The following is a 21,211-nucleotide window of genomic DNA, read 5'->3' on the forward strand; positions in this document are numbered from 1 at the left end:
TAGCTTCACTGGATTCAGTAGAACTATACGCATTCGCACCAGCTGAGGAGCTGTCGCACGGGTCATTGAGCAAAGTGGTATTTCTAGACTGACAAGAAGAGACCATAAAATGAAATGTTTAAAATACGTATAGTTGATATTTTTTTTATTTGTCCTACTTCCAGTTTTCTAACAAGTCACAAATTTGGCTTTCTCTTTGTTTTTTTTTCTACAGAACCGCCATGAAATGTTGACTTTGGAGCCCCTGCATTCACTACTGAGAATGAAATGGAAAAAGTTTGCAAGGCACATGTTCTTTATGTCATGTTGTTTTTATTTCATATACAACATAATGTTAACGCTCGTTTCCTACTATAGACCCCGAAGAGATGAGGTATGTGCAGCAACTAAAAATCTCATAGAATTTTGTTTTCAAAATGCAGTAACATTCCCTAACTCAGATTTAACATGTTTGGTGAATCAAAAATAGAACTGGAGATTCTAGGATGAAATCATTGCCCCATTGAAGTGAATGAGAGTTTTACCATTGACGTCAGTAGGGCCAGAATTTCCCTCCAGGGATTTATCACTTGAAGGGGGAACAAAACAATGAGGAGAGAAGAGAAATTCATTTGAGTTATTAAACAAAAAACAACAACCTGTTTATGCATAGCAGTGTGTGGACCTGGCTGTGGTTTTAAAAATTATATTTTTTAATAATTGAGAAAGAATAAGTATATATATTAAATAATCTGACTTCATTTTGAGTTTGATCCTGCAAGTCCTCCATGGAGAGCACTTGCTTGAATTCAATGGAATTTCTGCACACAGAGGGCTATAAGGTCTGGGTCCTCTGTCTGGGACCTTTTACTTTTATTGTGCCTTCAAATACCTAGCTTTAAACTCCCACAATTCATTTCTAACCCTCTTTTCCAGGCACCGCCCTACCCCTTAGCTTTGACTCGTAACTTGGGATGGTTGCAGTTGCTGGCACAAGTGCTTATTATGATAGCAGCAATATTTTTAGCCATAAAAGAGGTGAGACACTTTCAGAATTAATATAAAATAATTGTATGCATAAAGATCTTTTGTGGATTTGTAAAGATTCTGACAATTTTGATGATCATTTTATAAGTTATATGTTTTATAACTTATATGTTTCATAATGTCTCTCGTACAATTACTAGGCTAATGGCTAATTGTGCATAAATGTGTTAATCATTCTTGATGGTCCAAATGTATACTAATATAACTGTAAGATATTATATGAAATTGATGTGAGGCCTTCCTTTTTGAAAGACTGAGAACAAAATGGGATTTGAAATATGATGATCATGCTAAATTCTTACTCCGCAACATACTTAAACTATGTACTTTAAGGTCATGAAGTAAATAGGATTGTTCATGCACTTAAAGTACTGTGTTAAGTACATTATTGAATAAGGATCTATATCAGAAAGGACAAGCACATCTGACTTACCTTCCAGGAAGACATTTAAAGTTATTTATTAGTAACATCTATTAGTAAAGTTAACTGTTAAATTCTTTTAAGTGCAGCAGAAAATCAGGACACATTTAAAAAATCTGGAAAAGCATTTCAGAGGCACAAACAATATAGAAAGAATGAAATTCTAGATATTGTAGCTGTTTTTAGTAGACTAGTTGGTTTTGAATTTTTATTCACCTTTTAATTTTTACTTTTTTAATCTGTTTATATATATCTGTCTACACAGAGTGTAGCCATCTTTCTGCTAAGACCCTCAGATCTTCAGTCAATTCTGTCAGATGCATGGTTCCACTTTGCATTGTAAGTCTGGCATATAAATTGTTGTTTCTGAAATAACATGCGCTCTGTCAGTTACATTTCCTTGGTTCACAGAAAATGAATTCTTTTAACCGTTGTTCACTTGTTATTTTAGACTGTCAGTTGTCAGAGGAAAGAACATAATTTTATACACAGTTTTACTGTAAGACACCAGGTATATCTCTGGCATTCACTGACCAGTAACAATATTGTGGATTGGTACATACAAACTATTTTTATCTTTGTAAGCACTGCAAAATAGAGAATTTTATTTTGTTTATAAAGAAACAAGTCAGTTAGCCAGATTTTGATTACCCATTCCATCTTCTATGTGTTGCTCTGTTAACAAAGAAATGGCTTAGCCAGCTGCTAGGGATGCCCCCAGTGTACAGGAATCCCTAAGTGGCTTAGAGCCAGCATAGCTGGCCCTATACTACCCCTTCCTATTCCTGGCATAGGAGGTATGACTGGGGAAAGAGGGTATAGTCAAAGTGATGCTGCGTTTCTGTGATCCCTGACTCTGGAATGATCATTTGGGGGACATTGCACAAGGCGTAATTTAGAACAGTCCTAAAGTTGCTCTAAATTACGCTGGGGGCTAGGCTGGCCCCAGGACTGAGGAAAATAAAAAGTGATATAGAGCTACCTTTATAGCTTTCCCCAGCCACAACAAGCACAGTTTGGATGCAAGGTGGAAAGTGAAATTGGAAGTGAAACTTGAAATAAGGAAGTTCTGCATTATATTTTCCACTATATTTTGTACATTTCTGTGTTGTTTAAGAGTATTTACAATATTTATGGGTTTTTTTTCAACAGTTTTATACAAGCAGTGCTTGTGATCTTCTCTGTTTTCTTGTACTTGTTTTCCTACAAAGAACACCTGGTGTGTCTTGTCTTGGCTATGGCACTAGGATGGGCAAATATGCTGTACTTTACCAGGGGTTTCCAATCCATGGGAATTTATAGTGTCATGATCCAAAAGGCATGTATATAATTTTTAACTCTTGTTATATTATCTATTTACTCTAGTTGTATTATCTAACTCATGTACATTCTGCAGTTTAGATATTGCTTATATATTAAGTAATCCACACTGAAATTTCCAGTTTCTTCTCTTTAAGATGTGTTTTATTTCAACAGAATGTACTGTGTAATTTAAAAAAATGAATAGTGATAACTAGCTAATTTGTTCAAATTATGCAACATTTATTTTTAAATCTCTAAATCGTATGGTATTTTTCAGCTAATGGAGTTATGATATTTAATTGAATCAGACAGTGTAATGCTTACTCTAATCAAGAGGTGAATGTAACTCTATGAAAAATGTGTTTAACACACATTAATGCATAAGACAACCGGTCAAATCATGGAGAATCAGGCCAACTAACTTTTCAAAATGTCCCACTTGCTAATAGAAAAGGAGGACTTGTGGCACCTTAGAGACTAACAAATTTATTTGACCATAAGCTTTTGTGAGCTACAGCTCACTTCATCGGATTCTAATGTGATCACTTTTAAAAATATAAGTAGATTTAACCACTCTCGTATCGATTCTGGCACATCTTCATCACTGCAAAACATGTAACTGAAAAGAGAACTTTCTGAAATTGTATTAATCATAACATTTTAACTTTTAGGTGATCTTACAAGATGTGCTAAAATTTTTGGTTGTATACATCGTGTTTTTGCTGGGGTTTGGCGTAGGTAAGTATAATTTATAGACTGTTACTGGAGAAAAGCACTGATATCTTGTGTGAGTAAAAGCTTTTTGCACTATTTTGAATAAGAACAACATTATTATGGTCAGAACATTACTTCTTTCAAGCTGATGTCAAGTGCTAGTTGTGGATATTAAAAAATCCATAACAATTTTTGTAAGAGTGTTTAAATCTAGTGTTCTGGCTAAATACTTATTAATATAATTACATTCTGTCTAGCTAAACTGCCCATAAATTTCAACTGAATATGGTATTCTTAACTTCCTTTGCAAAACTGTCATCTTCTGTTGCTGTGTGTTGCTGGACAGTTGCTGCATTTGTCTCTCTTTATATTGTACTTTATTATTTGGTATAAAAGATGTTATATAAATGCAAAATATTATGATAACTAAAATGGATTTTTCATTTGCTTCTTATTTAGCTCTTGCTGCATTGATTGATACATGCCCCAATGACAGTAAATGTTATACCCACAGCAGTTTGGGCGCCGTTCTGATGGAGCTTTTTAAACTTACCATAGGACTGGGAGATCTGGAGATCCAACAGAATTCAAAATATCCTGTGCTGTTTCTTCTTATTCTCATAACTTATGTATTATTGACTTTTGTTCTCCTTCTGAACATGCTGATTGCATTAATGGGAGAAACAGTGGAAAATATTTCTAAAGAGAGTGAACACATTTGGAGACTCCAGGTTTGTTTGCAATATTAAACCATAGACCAGGGGTAATCAACTATTTTTTAACAAGGTCCAAATTTTTCTGTCAAGCTATAGTCAAGGTTCAGACTCCAGAGAAAATAATAATAATGATGATGATGATAATAATAAATAAAACAAATATTTTCTGGTCCATTCAAAAGCGTCAGGAGCTCTGAATTTGGCCTGTGGTCTGCCTTTTGACTACCCCTGCCATAGACCTTAGTTAATTCTTTGGCTTGGTCAAGACCCAGATGCTTTTACAAAGTTTCACTCTGAAATCAGAAAATATCAGATCATGATGATGATATTTAAAGTTTAATTTGACAGGAACCTCACCAGCCACACAGTCTTGTTCTTACTTATAAATTATAGATGCTGTAGGCCAAATTCACCTCTGAGCTACACCAATGTAAACTTGGAGTACCACCAATGAAGTCACGTCGCTTCAATAGAAACCACAGTGATAGATACTATATGGACAAGTTGGACAAAAACCATTAGAGTACTCAACATTTACACTAGTGTAACTGTGTGAAATATTTGATCTTGTAATTTGGCATAAGCCACTATGAACAAAAGTTTAATAGTAGTTTTATGGTTCAGATTTTAATGCCATACACTCCCATGCAACTCATGATTTTCGCTCTTGATGTGCCAGCCATTTTGGGCTTTGTTCCGGTAATGTCTCCTCCCAGCTTTATTTTAGGACCTACAGAATATATAGATTTACTTTGATTTCATGTATACTGCATTAACTTAAACTCTAATTCAAAGCCATCCATATAATTTTCAAAGTCCCTAGTTACCAAAAGGGAGAAAGACAGGACTTGAGTTGTTTCTCCCCCAGTCCCACTGTTGGAAGGGTTGAAAGGGTCTAGTGGTAAGTTGCTTCCTCTCCTTCTGGTCCTGCTACTACTGGAGATGGAGATAGTACCAACCTAAGAGTTGCAAAATTCGCACTGCCGGGATAGGGGTGTGCATGTTCTTCAGTGCCCTATGTAGACTGTCTGGATCCTCATTCCCTGATAGGGAGGCGCTGCTGTTCCAGACAGTTGCATGAGGATTTTAAATTCTAGTACAGGTTCCAGACTAGGGATTCCTGACTCCCATCTGGGTGTAGCTCCCCGAGCTGAGGGTAACTGGGGAAATTCTAGATTTCCTGCTTGTACCGACCAATGGTACGAGTACACCATTTGTACTCAGTATTAAATTATATTTACTACTGTTGATGTCAGTATTCAATATAAAATTTGTTGGTGGATGCACAATATATAATAATGGAACATACTCTGAAAATTAAAATAATTTTAAAATATGAAATAGCTCATATGAAGCAGAAAATATTAATTTTGAATGTGGTTAAGAACACTCCAATACTGTTACTAACTATTTATTATTACTAGAGAGCCAGGACCATTTTGGAATTTGAAAAAATGTTACCAAAATATCTGAAGAAAAGATTCCAGCTGGGAGAACTGTGTAAAGTGGCTGAAAATGACACAAGAGTATGTTTAAGGTAATACTACACTCAAGCACTGTTTGGTGAGTCTGCTCTGAATGCACTGTCAGGGTTGTCTGTTCAGAACAGCCACTGTAAAATATTTTTCGTTTAAATCTATAAAATAATATTTCTGCTTCTTTTGTGTCGATTTTTGTAAGCAGAATCAGAATTGGTGACTATGTGCAAAAATCCAGTTTGGGATATTCTGCAGTGAACAATTGCTAGTAAAAGATGGGAATATATAGTTTTATAAATACAAGATTCATCTTTTTGTAGGCAAAAAGGGGAATTTCCTCATATATATACTTGATTTTAATACACGCTTACTAAATCTCTATTTGCTGTGAATGTTAATTTGTTGTAATCTCTTATAAATGTTAATTTAAAACTAATTATATTTACAATAGATTGTTCTTTAACATGATTAACATACTACAAAATAGTACCAGAATATTTTATTACACATATTCACATCTGAAATGTGAGTTCCAAACGTATGCTTGCAATGAATGAAAATATAAAGTAGCTCAATGAGCAACGTTCTCAGCTAAATACAATGCATAATGCTGCAAAATACATAGATACTTTCCATACTGGTAAAATGTGTATTGATGAGTTACCGTGGCAATTCCAAGAAATAATTAAAAAACAAAAGAGGAAGTGTAGCTATGAAACTGGAGATAATTCATGCTAATAACACAATTTATATACAATATAAACAGGATTAATGAAGTGAAATGGACTGAATGGAAAACACATGTTTCATTTATTAATGAAGATCCAGGGCCAACAGGTACTGTTAACTTAAAAATATCTTTATATTAATATACTAGTGTATTAAAGATTTTTTTTTGTTCTTTTTAGGGATTAAATATATATTTTACATCTTTAAACTTGAATGTTGCTAAAATCTAAATTCTAACAATACTGAGATTAGAAATATATACCAGATAAATAAACATGAATTTAGTAAACAAGATGTATTGACATCAATATTTTGGGCAGGTGAATTTCAAAGGAAAATAAAAAGTTCCACCAGGCCTGGTTCCCTGCTCCTCACAGATTTATGGGAAGCTGCCTTCTTTCAAATTTAAGTTGACTTAAAAGCTAATAGGTAGGAAACTTAATATGCTTCCAGTTCAGCTTTATAAATAGAAATTTAGACCCTGATCCTACAATTTGTTTTGGGCAGGCTCCATGGGGTTCAGGGATCCACGTATTCATAACAAGTTTCAGGATTAAGGTCATAAATATGTAGGTGCCAGATTTTCAAAGTTATTTAGGTGCCTAAAAATGTAGATAGGTACCTAGCAGGATTTACAAAAAAACCCTAAGTAAATTAGGTACCTTACTCCCATTGAAATTAATTTAGGTACCTAAAATACCTTTGAAAATCTTGCTCTAGGCCTCTTGCAAAGATTTGATTAGCAGGACAGGTGTATGTTACAAAGGAAAAAAACAAACTATTTTAAATAACCTGCTATGTACTCTGCAGCCACTTTAAATACATTTTCATAGGAGGTTAGAACATTTTGCAACAGGTAAAGACCAACAGCAAATGCAGTATACCAGATTAGTTGGACCAGTGGTCTGTTTCAGTATGGAAATTCCTCGATTCGGTACTATTGGCTAACCTTCTAGCCAATTGGCCCCAGTCTTCGCTATGTGAGTACATGAAGGTTAGAAATATTTATAATTACTAGGTGGGGAAAAAATCTCAATAATGGCCAAACGGACAGGGATAAAACAGTTTCATACAAGTTATGGTACTAATCTACAATTTATTGATTAAATAAATGAATGTGTTTTAACAAATACAATATTCCATTTTAAAAAGTAAAAAGAATATATGCAAAATTAAATTATTGCAAAAAATAATGTAAATAGAAAGTTTTTAAATTTTTTTTTTTTTAGGTTACAACAGAATTCAAGATACATCAAGAAGTAATAGCAAAAACACCCTGAATACATTTGATGAAATGGACTATTTGCTAGAAACCACTGTTTAGTTACATGGTACTTGATATTTGGTTGTTTAAGAAGGTTAAGAGAATGAACAGTGGATATTGAAATCCTACATTTATATACTGGACAGCTGCAAGCAGTCCGAGAACAAACTTTCTTTGATGATCCAATGACTTCAACCCACATATCAAGAGAAAGAAGCCAAAGGAAAAGGGGACTATTGCATTTAGCTCTGTTTTAGAATCATAGAACTGGAAGGGACCTTGAGAGTTCATCTAGTCCAGTCCCCTGCACTCAAGGCAGGACTAAGCCTTTTGAACAAAACCCCTGGTGTCAAAGTTTGTGTGATGGTGTTTAAACAGAGTTCTTTACTTTCTTTTGGTTAAACAAATCAAACAAATGTAATATACAATATTTTTTCCTTTTGGAGAAATTCTTCCAATCTCTTTGATGTCTGGTACGGTATTTTCTATACTGATATCTCTAATCCATGAGAAATCATTTTGTGTACTGAGAATAGTTAAGTTTTTGAAAATATGAAAAAAGACATTTCAGCTTTGAAGTAGAACCACAATATGAAGTATGTAATTTTGAAAGTTCTGGATATAGTGATGTTTTCATTTTGGCTACCAGTGTTATTATCCTGGACCTTATTCTACACAGTGTGGTGAGCCTTCTGTGAAAAGATGAACTCCTTCAACTTTCACTGACCTTGCAGGATCTGTTTTCTGGTCTATAATGCTCAGGGTAATTTTTTATGTCTAGTTCTTTTTCCTCATTTGTATGTATACATTCCCTTTCATAAGAGCAATAGGTCACTACAATTAATTCATTTAAGAGGGATTATTGTTTGGGTTGATTTAATTACTGGGTCTTTGGCCTTTTACTATTGCCACTTGAAAATCCACCTCTTGTCATGTTTTACAGCTTAAACAGAATACTTGTTACCTCATGAGTGTTGTTCTTGGGTTTAAATTAATGCCCAATCCCTGCTACTTTGGGGAGATTAGCAGTAAATATTTATCTGTGAAGAAATTATTTTTTAAAAAATCAGTTGAATGCACTGTAATTGTGAACTGTTAAGCTTTTCTGTATTCAAAGTACTGTATGTTGCACTTTCTGTAGCACTTTTTATTTGATCAGTCCTCAAGACATGTAACTTTGAATTATATATATATTTTTATTTTATGTACGTGTGTGTATATAAAAAGAAATATTTTTGCTCTATGTATGTTCAATATTTGTTAATGTATTCCTGTAGAATGTGTCTTAATCTTCATGGATTCTGATCTAGTATATTTAATGATGAAAATATCTGTTTTGAGGAGACTATTCAGAAAAGGTACAGCCAAATCTTGGTCTGTGTTTGTGTGGTAGAAAGAGATGCATTAGATCCTTACAATTGCATCAATTATCTCCACAGTGGGTCAGCTGATCCACAAGACTAATATCTTAAGGCAAAAGGACATAAAGGAGGGAGCAGGGTGCAGAACTAGTTGGGATGGTAAATGTGGTTGTCACTAATTAGCTTTCTATAGATCCTGTATCCTCTGTCTCTTTCTATGCACAGATGTCAAGCAGAATTTAAACAGACTCCACAGAGTTGAAATCTTAGAAAACAAAGCTTACTTTTATTGGAGGAGATTCCTGGGTGGTATCAATCTGATGACTGAACCCTGTTTGGTCTAGTAGCACATGTGAGTAAGAAATCAGAGTCTTACAGGAATATTTCTTAAGTGCTAATAGCTTTTTTTGGAAATTGTCAGCCAAGAATATTGCAGTAGGGCCACATATTTGCCTTTTGGTTAATTCACCTATGCCTGTCAGTTACCTGGGAGAACGCTCCTCTTCATATATAGAACTGAGAAGGCACAGCACATGCACAGAACCTTACTCTAGTCATCTTGTGTGGTTGCTTCTAGTAGTTTTCCAATCAGGATACACTTATGCCATTGTGGCCAAAGAGCCTAGCTAGACCACACAGAAAGGCTCCAGGGAATTACACTGCTTCATAACCTGTCTGGGGTTGACGGTGACATAGCACATGCCTTGTCTCATTTTCAGGTCCACAGATTTCTGGAGTTGGCACCAGGAGCCAGCCAGGAACCCAGGCAGATGCCACTAGTGTTATGGAACCTTGGCGTAGAATGGTTGTCAGTGTGGTGCGGAGATCAGTTGCTCCATGCACGTGGAAAGGCTGTGAGAGAAGTTTTAACGATTTCATGCAATTTCAGGATTAGGAAGGCCAGTCAGCGATATGGCCCATCACAGAGGAACAGGTGCTGTGGTACATGCTGTCACTGGCAAACCATCAACTGGCGTCCTCCACAATCACGAATCGCCTTTCTGCCATTACATTCGTTAGTAGGCTAAATGGTTATCCTGATCTTTGCAGTGGTTTTTTTAGTTGGAAGGTTTTTGGCTGGGTGGTCACATACCAGTGGCCCCAGGGTGGATTCCCGTCGTCCCATCGTGGCTTACATACTTAGGGATCTTGTGCAGATCCTCGGCAATGTATGTCATAATGGACAGGAGGCGGCCTTGTTCAGGGCTGCATTCTTGACAGCAGTTTTTGGTGCTTTCAGAATCAGTGAGCTAGTATTTGGGTCCGGTAGGGACTCAACAGGAAGGGCTTTGCAACTGCGGGATATACAATGGCAGGAGCATTCAATGATATTACACTTGCGACGGTCAAAGACAGATCAAGTTGGCCGGGGTGAATCTGTGATTCCCCAGCAGCGTGGTGAGCCTGGGGTCTGCCCAGTTCGGGCTTTGAAGGCCTACAGGGATATATGGCCAGAGGGGAAAGGCTCCCTTTTTATGCATGGTGATGGGAGTCCCCTCACAGCATATCGATTTGTTACCATATTGAGACGGGGGCTGATGAGGTTGGGGCTGCCAGCCCTTGAATTTGGTTCTCACTCATTCAGAATCGGGGCGGCAACGGCAGCAGCACAGCTAGGTATGGGAGCAGAGGCAATCGGGCATTGGCATTTGGATGTGTACCGAACGTATGTAAGGCCTGAGGTGGTAAATCAGCATTAATCTGTCGTAATCTAATTACAGATATTGGAGGACCAGCCATGCAGACAGTGGTATGGATCTGTGGGCATAGTATTGTCTTTTGTGCCCATAGGCACATGTCCAGGGTTGCCTGAGGGTTCGCAGCTGGGCTTTGGCGATGAGGCAATATTCTTGGCATGCAAGAAGGGGCAAGTTATGGGATCAACTAATACCGATGCTATATGCTGTGCGGGCCCATCAGCAGCCCCCAGATATAATGTGGTGCATTTTGGGGAAAACGATTGGGAATGCTTAAAGGGGTGGAACTAGTGCTCAGAGCAAGGAGGGACTTGGAGGCTGATCCTTGAACTTTTTCCAGGAGTTAACATGATTTGGTCAGACATGCTTCAGTGCAGGGTCTGGTGGGGAGCTATGAGCCCCCCCAAGGAGGACAAGGCAAGGAGGTATGTGAACAGGGAGGTGGCCAAATTTGAACCCGACTAGGTTTGGGGAGGGGGCAGCCAAGCTAATTGCTGGTGCCTCCTTGTGGCAGATGCCCAGTGCAGGTACTCCACAGGAAAGGTATACAGTGACCAGATAAACGGCTTGGAAAAGGACTTAAAAAGAGGTGTTCATTGAAGGTTGGGGAGTTTTATGACTGGTATGTCAGGGAGCCAACCCCCCATTCTTATAGCCAACCTTAACCCTCCTAGGAGGCGGAGGTGGATGGTAAAGTCCTGGCAATGGATTTGCTGGAGGGACCGGGAGGGAAAAAGAGGGGGAGCTGATGGAAACCCCTCACCCCAGGTATGGTAAGGTCCCGGCAATGGATTTGCTAGAGGGGCATGGATGGAAAAAGAGGGGGAGCTGGTAAAAGCCCCCAGGGTAATTATGGAATAAACATGGGGTTACCTGCACTGTACACTGTTATCTGCCAGGTAGTCCCAGACATCTAATAATAAAGTTGTGGCCTGATTAAACCAATGTCAAATGTCTCCTGTCCTTCTTTTGGCATAGCCAGACAACATGTAGATGTAACTGAAAAACTTTGCAATTACAGAAAGCTTTATATTTTCATTGCTGCTGAAATTTTATCAAATTTTCATCAAAATTCTTACACTTTCCACAAATATTGACCATGAAGTATAATATTGTACCAGTAAATTCCTGGGCACATAACATTAATTTAAACATACGCCACTAACTCAACAAAATCAATTTTTGATTTATTTGTCTTTAACATTAACTAGATAATACTTTAAGTATACCTGGTTTCCATTTTATTTTATTCAGAGTAACTTTCTTACTCAAATTGAAAACATTTCCTAACAGTGTGTTTTTTCAGTAATATAGACTTCAGGTTGCAATATTCTGAATAACATTTGGGAAAGATTTAAAATTTGAATGTAGGAAAATCTTTAGATAAAAGTTTATAACACACTGATCAATAATTTGGCATATTATATAGACACAATTTTGCAGAATGCATTAAATAATTAGCTATATAAACTAGCAATATTTATTTTTAATATCTGCAATAAACTATTGAACGTGGCTAAAAATAATACTTTGCATTTCAAAAGTGCTTCTCATCTTCAAAGTGCTTAGCAAAATTAATTAATACACCATTTTAAATTAAGGGTTAATTTCTGCATTGACTTATGCTCCATAAATCCCCACTGACTTCACCTGGATTACATGGAGTAGAAATCAGCAATGAATTTGGCCCTATGTCTAAAAAAGTTTCATAATCTTTTACAAATGTCCTAGTTCTAAAACAAAGAGGATCTGATACCTTTTGCAGTAAGTTTTACTTTGACTGTTTTTACAAAAGCTTGTTTCTTTTCATAATATGCAGCCTCATTCACAAATGTTGGGTATACTGTAGAATCCCCTTCATAATTAATGGTCTCTCCATCAATAGTTAAAAATATAGGATCCCCATTGTTCAGTGGCTGCCAGTCTTGATCCTTATAGGAAATTAGATTATAGATTATGTTAGAAAATAGATTATATCTTCACTTTCATATTTTTTTACAACTTTCATATAAGAGTCTTAAGTTTATTATGCATAGTTATACTACTCTGTACAGTTTATGGCCAAAACTTTCAAAGCACCACTGATTTGGGATGCCTGACCTTAGGCATCTTGGGCCTGATTTTTAAAAGTGCTGAGCACTTGAAATAAATGGGAACTATGAATGCTCAGCAACTCTGAAAATCAGGACCAAGGTTTCTCAAAGGTTTGGCTCCCAAAATTTGAAGTACCTGTTGAGAATGAAAGTATACCATACTTTCTTTTAGTTTTTGTTCAAAACTGAGTTTAGAACTTCCCAAATCAATTACTGAAATACTGTAAACCATTAGCTATAAAACTTATATGAATGGTTCTAAAACAAACCATTGGTGGGTTTGACATAATTGTAAATATCTTGTTTGATGATATACCATATACTATACCGTAAACCAAAAATCAAAGGGAATACCTATAAAAATGTTGTAAATGAAGAATGATAGATTTTACCTGCAGGCTAGGGTGAATAACAGCAGTAATTTCACCATTTTTATTCCTGGGATAATCTACTTTTTCCATTATTTTGTAAATTTCAATTGTACATGGTGGAAATTCCTTTCCTAGAAAGGATAAATATATTTTTAAATGTCATGTCAGCAAATTCCCAGTTAAATAGTACACATAATTTACTATTTTATTTAGAATGGCTGAAGTCATTAATTTGTATCTGTTCATAGTTTATCAGTTAGTAATTAACTCAAGTAACATGAATATGTCTAGCTCCAGATTTCCTAGCCCATGAAGGCCAGGTTGCTGAAAGACGACCCAATTGCTTAACGTTGCATAAAAATCTGGATCTAAATTTGAACAGTATTGTTGAAATCAGGGATCTCAATCACTGCATACACAATAATAAATTTGTTTTGTAGATGAGGAATTCATAAAATCTGACAGCATTATTTAATAGTTAGGGAATTATACTGATGAGAATGCATGCAATTCTTGTTTTCTGACACAATAATGGGGAATTCTTAGATGGCAATGATGTATGGCTATGTCACTGCTTCAAGAATAAACTGACCATCAGCAGTCAAGCAAAAACTTTCCCAGTACAAAAATATTTTAATTTATAACTGTGTATTTGACTTTGTATAGGTGCATAACAAAAGTTTATTGACTCACATACAATAATTTGAGGTAAAGGTATACGTAAGAAATGGAAATGAATAAGCTTCTCATTATAAATATTCCTTATTTATATAGCACTCTCAGCGTACACTTACTATACAATAAGTTGTGAACTATCACTTTATAGCTATGACGTATCTTGTAGGATCAAGTTTCACCATAGTTCTAGATTCTCAAGATTCAATAAAAAAGGGCAAAAGTCATTAATAACAGAAGTTCTTAAGGCTTAAGTCCAATTCTCAGTTCCAACATTCTTATATAATTATTCATCATGCTGTAATTCAGTATGAGTAAAATAAATTGTAAATAATTTATTAAAGACTTTATGAATGAACTTACTATTAATGCTACAATAATAATACAAAATATGAGTTCCATTTGTTTCATTGCAAAATGCTGTAGCTTCATTTATTTAAAAAAATCTACTCTTTTGCAATGAGTTACTAGCCTAGAATAGGAGTGTTCATGCTTGCATGATTTACAATACCTTCATTAAAAATGTGCACAAAATCAAGGCCATGTTTGATAATCTTTCTCATTTTGTCCAAAATATCAGCTCTAAGAACTCCTTGGGGCTGAGGCCCAACTTCCACACCTGTGTACAAATGAGGGAGATATTGATAGACATATTGTATGTCATATGTTTAAAATGCACACTAAAAATATACATGCCTGTGTGTGTGTCTGTGCTTACTGTTTTAGAATTACCAGTTTAATTAACATTGGAGGCAAAATAATGCAATATTTCTCTAACGTTATCCTGTCTATTGCAGTATAAATGAACAGGTTAGCCACTTCAGTTCAGACACAATTTCTCTTTCCTTTATCCCACCATCCCTTTTCTGGTTAACAACCAACATTGCATCCTAGTTTTATTTATGAGAAATAAATACCTCTTCTGAGTTCAACATCAGTACTGCTGATAATCAAACAACATAATTTACTTTCTATCCTAAAATATTATAAATATCTCCAATAAAATAGTATTCTTACAAAAAGTGGATTGATTGAGTGTAAAAAAAAAGGGGGACACTTTAGGATGCAGAATGGATAATTTATTTACCAAATCAAGCCCATACGATTACGAAGCAGGCAGATGAAGCTCATCATAGCAATTTGTTTAACGTAAAGAAACAACTTAGAAAGAAAAATATCTGGAGACAGGCATCTATTTTAATAATTTCTGGGGATTGGAAAGTGGTCTCAACATTCATATTTACCAACAGGGTGTTTTGCTATAGATCGAGTTGTTGCATATTTCAAATTAGGATGTTCAATCAGGAAAACGGGACAGCATTCTGGGGCCAAAGCATTCTGTGAAGATTTGTCAAAAAAAGTCTTTGTTATTCAAATATTAAAAATTTTGTGCTACAAAAGACTACTGATGCTGAAGTGATTTACACAATGTCTTCAATATGTTGCTTTTATTTCATGGTCCTAAAATAAGTAGGACATCTTTAGAAAACATACAAAGCTATATTTGTTGGTCTGCTTTCTCTTAGCTCATGTCAGGCATGCTCCACTGAACTTTGCTGCACACTAATATAAATGAACACAGTTCCAGTGTTAATTTACCCAGAATCAATTTGCTTTAGGGCAGATTTCAAATATTTTCCTTCTAGCTAGGGTTAGATTCTCTTATGAGACACATGCAGTGAGTTAGCCCAGTTCTTTTATATGTCTTGGCAGAAAGCCTTCCTATCCATTCCCTTCTAGATTACTGCCTATCATTTCTACATTTTGATTAGCAGTATGCCAATCCTCATATACTCTTACACATAAACTGACCACATCTTTGAACAGTATATAAACAGATGGATGGGACACAATGAAGACTAAATATCATATGTCAAAGTATATGAAATATTTTGCAGTATATGAATTAAGGGGGGGAGGGTTTCAAAATGTACCATATTGACCTAACTTTGCTCCCATTAAAGACAATAGGAGGCTTACCATTCACTTCAGTAAGATAACAGGCCAACATGGAGCACTTTTGAAAATCCCACCCTAAACGTGTATCACTTGCAATACCAACAAGATTAAACATTTCTAGCACTTATTAGTACTGCAGCCAATGTATATCAGGGTTTCTTTTGTCATAGCCTTATTCCATAAATTTTTCAAGTCTGCATTTTAAATAACTAATGTCTTACAAAATTTTGCATTCAGCCTACATTTTTTCCCAGCTTTATGACAGACTAGTTTAAAAGCAGACCCAACGATCTTTACGTTTTTATTAATTTTGCTGCGTGTGTTTTTTGCTACTGGCCCCACATTTGTCTTATTAACAGATTAATTTATTTACTAGTTCTGTCTATATCAATTGTGATCATGACAGGTTGGAATCAGTACTAACCAGTATTAGACCCAATTTAATAATTCTTTGTGATAGTAAATGTCCCATTCTATAATTAGTTTTAATATTCTTTACCAAACATTTTAGCAAATTAAAACAAAACAGCATAAATGTATTTAAATAAAGGCACAAAGTTGATATACAGTAATATGTTTCAAATACAAATCTACATGTATTCTTATACTTTATTAAAAATTAGTTTTTACCTTAATATAATGAAACATCTGGATTGTAAAGTTATTCCTGGAGTTTTCAAGAATAAGAGTGCCACCCATGTTAGAAGTTGTGTTGTGAAGGTCAAATATAAGGTCATAGGCATCATCACTATCTTTTGGACCAAATACATGATTGATTTCCTGAGCCCTTCTCACTTCATATGGAATATCTTCTATCATTTTCCTGCTGTTAATATTAGTACAAAGAAATTAATTAACCAATTCTATAGCTTTGCTGTCAACAAAAATTAGAGTATCTTTTTCATTTGATTTTTCCATAACTGATTAGAATTGATATACCATATACAACTACCCTATCAAACTGTTTGACCTATAAAGGTTGTGCTGGAACTCAACAAGTATTAATACTAGTAGGCAATATGTCTTGCCACTGCCTCTATCAGTATTTTGCAAGATTTCTCACCTAATCTAAAATGGTATTTTACATTACTTCTGCTTTACTTCTTTGCATTCGCTCCCAGTTCAAAATGGTTGAAATGCTCCCTCTGTACAGAAAGGCAGCACAAGATTTATGCACCATGTAAAGTCATTTCTAGGGCCTAATCCAACATCTGTTGAACACAGAAGTCTTTCAGGAGTTAGTTCATGCCCTTAGACCTGGGTCTTGATCTATAATGTCTTTCATGGATTGTTTCCTTTTTGATCTACTTCTTACTTTTCATATTGTGACCAGATTCTTAAGATCCTTTGGTTTGGGTCCTCCTGCTCCACAAAGCAGATGATACTTATGGATTCCATCTCAAATTCTTTCCCTCAAGATTTTAGTAAATTCCATCTCAATGTCTTTAAGACTAAATCAAACTGTTCTTTTTAATATAGTTTACAGTTGTGAGATTTATAGTTGAATGTACTGTACTTTATTAATTTCATTGTAAAATGGCATCTGATATGATGTCATAGTCTATAATTTTATATCTTTGTGCTTTCATTTAATTGAAATTGAGAACTTCTTGGGATAAGGGAAAGATGTAAGTACTCTGGGTAAAATCTTGCCCTACTGAAGTCAATGAGAGCTATGTCATTGCCTCCAATGGGGCTGGAATATCACACTCTATTTTTGTAAAGCCATTGATAACTGTATGTCTCCACATCAGAAAAAAAAAGTATAATAGTCTTCTAAATATACTTACTAATGCTCTAGGCTTGAGTAATCTGTTGGGATTTACTGAGAAATATTAGTAAAGTTATACAAAAAATATTTTAGAAGAAATACTTTAAATTAGATAACCTGACAGTACATTTATTAAACCATTCCAGTTTCAAAGCAGGTGAAATAATAAACAGGAAGACAAAGCAGTTATTCTAAATGCATAAGTATATGTATGCATAAACAGTTAAAAAGTTGGTGCAGACCTTTGTCTCTTGCCAAGTATTTACCTTATAAGTGCCACAACCAATAAAATAATTCTCTCTTAGATAAAATGCCAAATGAAAATGCATAGATGCATTGTAAAGACAAATATTTTATACAGCATGTATGATATAAATGGTCTTTGCTCGTATCCACCTTTCCCATCAGGACCTTTGTGTTGCATAATTATCTGTTGAGTGTGTAGATATATCATTCTTAAAAATGCTTGGTTCACCTACCAAAGTCCATTTCAACTGTTAACATCTTAAACACAGAGCTAACACAAAGTTCCATTAAAAATGTCATTTATCATTGTAAAATAAGCCTCTTAAATCAGAATAGTTACACTTTGTTTTAGATTATGTAAATCAAGAAATACAGTGTGATCGCTTAATTTATTGACAATTTTGTCTGTATAATTTTGCCATACTATGCATATTTCAAACTTGACTGTTTTCACATTTCATTCTACACTATATGTGACTGAAATTTAAAATACTCTCTATTTATATAACGTGTGTTCTTTCTCAGAGACGCTTGATATCATATTTATCTATATTTAAATAGCCAGTTGTTAAAACACAAAGCTATGTGGCTACCAGTACAGTGGCATTAACAACGGTCTGAAAGTTAAATTGCCCAAGGGGTTTATTTCAGGACCTGTGAGAAATGACACTGTCACTCAGAGTAATAGCAATACTTTAACTTTACATGAATACAGCAAATTCTTTATTGATTTTAAATATAGTCTAACTTCCTATGACAATTTGTCTCTTGTTGTACTAGCACTATTTAAACAGTGAATCAACTAAGTACATTCTATTTGGTCTTTCTGGGTTAAAGGTCAGTGAACGTTATCATGCGGTTGCACTGTCAAAAGATTAGTGGTGTTCATGTAAAAATTTTACCAATAAAATAATAAAAGAAGCTCCTGCTAACATTTAAGATAGAAAACTAAAAATACACAAGCACATAGTTATTCTTACCCAAGATTATCAGGATCAAAAACTCGGTTCAGGTCACAGTCAATATATCTAGTACATTTCTTCACAGCTCTTGGGTTAGTAATAAATGGTCTCACTTCCAGCCCTGTTCTTTGAATCTCAGCTCCATTCTCTTCCCAATGCTTGACCAAAAATACCCCTGATAACTCATTGCCATGAGTCCCTCCAAAGATAGCAACTCTTCGTACAGGAGCCTCATGAACGACATAACAGGAAGTCATTCTATTAAGCTGCTTTAATGATTGCTGCAATCAAAAAAGAAAATAATAGCAAAGTAAAACATTTGTTCCTAAGAAAGGATAGAAAATGTTTGACTTTTTATCTGTCTAGACCAGATGTTAACTGAAGTGTATTAACATTTCTCTAACAAGTCTTACCAGTTTTCTGTTGCAATACATGGGTGTTGCTAACCTGACACTCCTCCTTCCCAAGACCTGCCCTTCTTTGTACCATATTTGGATCATAATATGTATAAATCAGCTAAAGATACAGTCATATAGTTCAATCACTAACTCCTGTACTCAGTCTGTAATGTTATACAGTGTATAATCAAATACTATACTAATGAAAAACAGTATAATTTTTAATTTGTACTTTAAAATAATGTTCACATTCTACATTGAAAATCCACAGAATGCTAGCACTTCAGATTAAATGTATCAGGTATATTTGTGCATCACTTCATGTGTGTTTTATATTACATAGCCAGTACAATATGCAATAGAGAAATGGTTTAAAGTGAGCAAAAATACACAACAAAATATGAAGTTATGATTTCACATCTTAGGTATTGTGAGAGACATAATGCTGAAAGCTCATTACTGTCAACTACCAAAGAAGTGCGGGTATCAAAGTACAGCTGGTTTTCTTGAAGTGTGTTTATTGTTTATTGTTTGTGTATGTGTATGTAATTATATATATATATAATATGACAGTTTTATCATACTTAGCTAATGAACAGTGACTGCAGGAGGCTTAATTAAAAATTAAAATTCAATATATTCACATCAAAGTGTAATATTCTTGGCCCCAATGTTGCAATGGGATCTGTTAGCATGGACCTCTGTGCCAGTGCAGATTATCTAACCGGTGTTTTACATTTCTAACTTCTATGATTCTAATGATTCAAAAAAGAGATGGATGTAGCCAACATAAGATCAAATAGTTGTACTTGCCTCTCAAAATCTTCAGAGGTCAAGAACCTGCCTTTTTCCAACTTCAGAATTGTTCCATAATCCCAATACGTACACCATAACTACCATTCACAAAGGACATCCTGGCAATGTTTTATGGCCAGCACTATCCTGCAATCCCAAGCTGTTATATGAGGTCTTCTACAAGTCTAGACTAGCCTGAACACACCCTACGGTGAACATTTCACACATCCTTTCCTAAAGGCTTTTACCATATAGTAGTATAACTTGTAGAAAAAAAGGTCTCAGCAGGAAAAAACAGCTTTTTTATAGGCAAGAGTAATCTGTACTAATTGTAATTACAACTCTGTAATGACTCACTGCACACCACAGAGATACAAATGAACTCTACATTTCAAGCGTATAAAATATAATTGTTGTCAAGATTTGCTTTCTCTCTGTTAGAATTTATATAGGATTTATATTTCAATCATCCAGAAAAGATTTCACTGCTATGTGAGAGAGGTTTTATAAGCAAGATTTGATATGTTATAGATATAAGAAAAGAAAGCTGAACACAGGATTCATACATCTTGACTAAATCTACTGGCAGTGTACTCACATAATAAAACTTACACTTTAAATTTCAGCCTATGCATACTGATTTACTGAGCCTTGTAGTGAACTAATCTGGATAGACTGTGTTTATTCAGACACCTAATGGTATTATTTCTTCATTTTAGTAACTTGTCACATAGTTTAACGAAAGATAACTGTGGTAAATAATTTATTAAACAAACTAGAATAGTTATATTTTACACAAAAAGACTGTTTTGTACCATCCTTTGACCCCATTGCTTTTGGTCATGGTTCCAAAGCTATTACTTACACAGTGACTGAACAAATGACTCACACTTTGAAACTTGTTTAAAGAATTTAAACAGTGCAGCACTTTGAAAGTAAACTGTAAAATGCAAATACACAGTGCTAGTAAACACAGTTTCTCTTTTACTTTTGAATGTATAATAATGTTTATAATTCCTTGCAAGAGGTTGAGTGAAACACAGCAATTATTTATACACTTACCTCATTTAACATGCAAGAAGTTTGTCTCCTAAGAAGAGCTTTAATAGAAAAGATACAGTGCATTTTCAAACATGAGTTTAGGACTAAAGCCAAGGAAGCTTCTTTTATACCCTTAACGCAAGTTAACGTCCAAAGAATTTTTAACTCCTGGTTTCCCAGTACTAACTCTAG

General features: G+C 34.9%; 2 protein-coding genes across 3 annotated transcripts in view; one reads left to right on the plus strand and one right to left on the minus strand.

Annotated features, from left to right (window-relative positions):
• TRPV3 (transient receptor potential cation channel subfamily V member 3) overlaps positions 1-8,121 on the plus strand; it is a 21,957-nt gene extending 13,836 nt beyond the window's left edge. The window contains exons 9-17 of the mRNA XM_073316007.1: positions 215-373; positions 916-1,017; positions 1,713-1,786; positions 2,600-2,765; positions 3,421-3,487; positions 3,923-4,194; positions 5,604-5,716; positions 6,424-6,494; positions 7,616-8,121. Of these exons, the coding sequence (XP_073172108.1) occupies positions 215-373; positions 916-1,017; positions 1,713-1,786; positions 2,600-2,765; positions 3,421-3,487; positions 3,923-4,194; positions 5,604-5,716; positions 6,424-6,494; positions 7,616-7,710 (1,119 nt within the window). The 3' untranslated portion in view covers positions 7,711-8,121. The remainder of the gene's footprint in view (positions 1-214; positions 374-915; positions 1,018-1,712; positions 1,787-2,599; positions 2,766-3,420; positions 3,488-3,922; positions 4,195-5,603; positions 5,717-6,423; positions 6,495-7,615) is intronic.
• On the minus strand, positions 7,666-21,116 carry ASPA (aspartoacylase). 2 transcript variants are annotated; one of them, XM_073315359.2, is made up of 7 exons: positions 21,041-21,116; positions 18,804-19,066; positions 16,437-16,632; positions 15,092-15,185; positions 14,359-14,466; positions 13,194-13,303; positions 7,666-12,639 (listed from the first exon to the last, which is right to left on the minus strand). In XM_073315359.2, the coding sequence occupies exons 1-7, from the start codon at positions 21,101-21,103 to the stop codon at positions 12,442-12,444; spliced, it is 1,032 nt and encodes a 343-aa protein (XP_073171460.1). In that variant the 5' UTR covers positions 21,104-21,116; the 3' UTR covers positions 7,666-12,441. The 2 variants fall into 2 exon arrangements, with proteins under 2 accessions (XP_073171460.1, XP_073171461.1); XM_073315360.2 differs by lacking the exon at positions 21,041-21,116 and adding an exon at positions 19,199-19,244.
• Between the last annotated feature and the right edge of the window lie 95 nt (positions 21,117-21,211).

Source organism: Lepidochelys kempii, chromosome 17 (genome assembly GCF_965140285.1).
Source record: "Lepidochelys kempii isolate rLepKem1 chromosome 17, rLepKem1.hap1, whole genome shotgun sequence".
In the NCBI taxonomy this organism is placed as follows: Eukaryota; Metazoa; Chordata; order Testudines; family Cheloniidae; genus Lepidochelys; species Lepidochelys kempii.

Coding starts and splice junctions, on each gene's coding strand:
- ASPA (XM_073315359.2), bottom strand. CDS start 21,103: ATGCACTGTATCTTTTCTATTAAAGCTCTTCTTAGGAGACAAACTTCT. Junction 19,067..21,040: donor CTTCTTGCATGTTAAATGAG/GTAAGTGTATAA, acceptor TTTTGATTGCAG/CAATCATTAAAGCAGCTTAA. Junction 16,633..18,803: donor TTTGATCCTGATAATCTTGG/GTAAGAATAACT, acceptor TAATATTAACAG/CAGGAAAATGATAGAAGATA.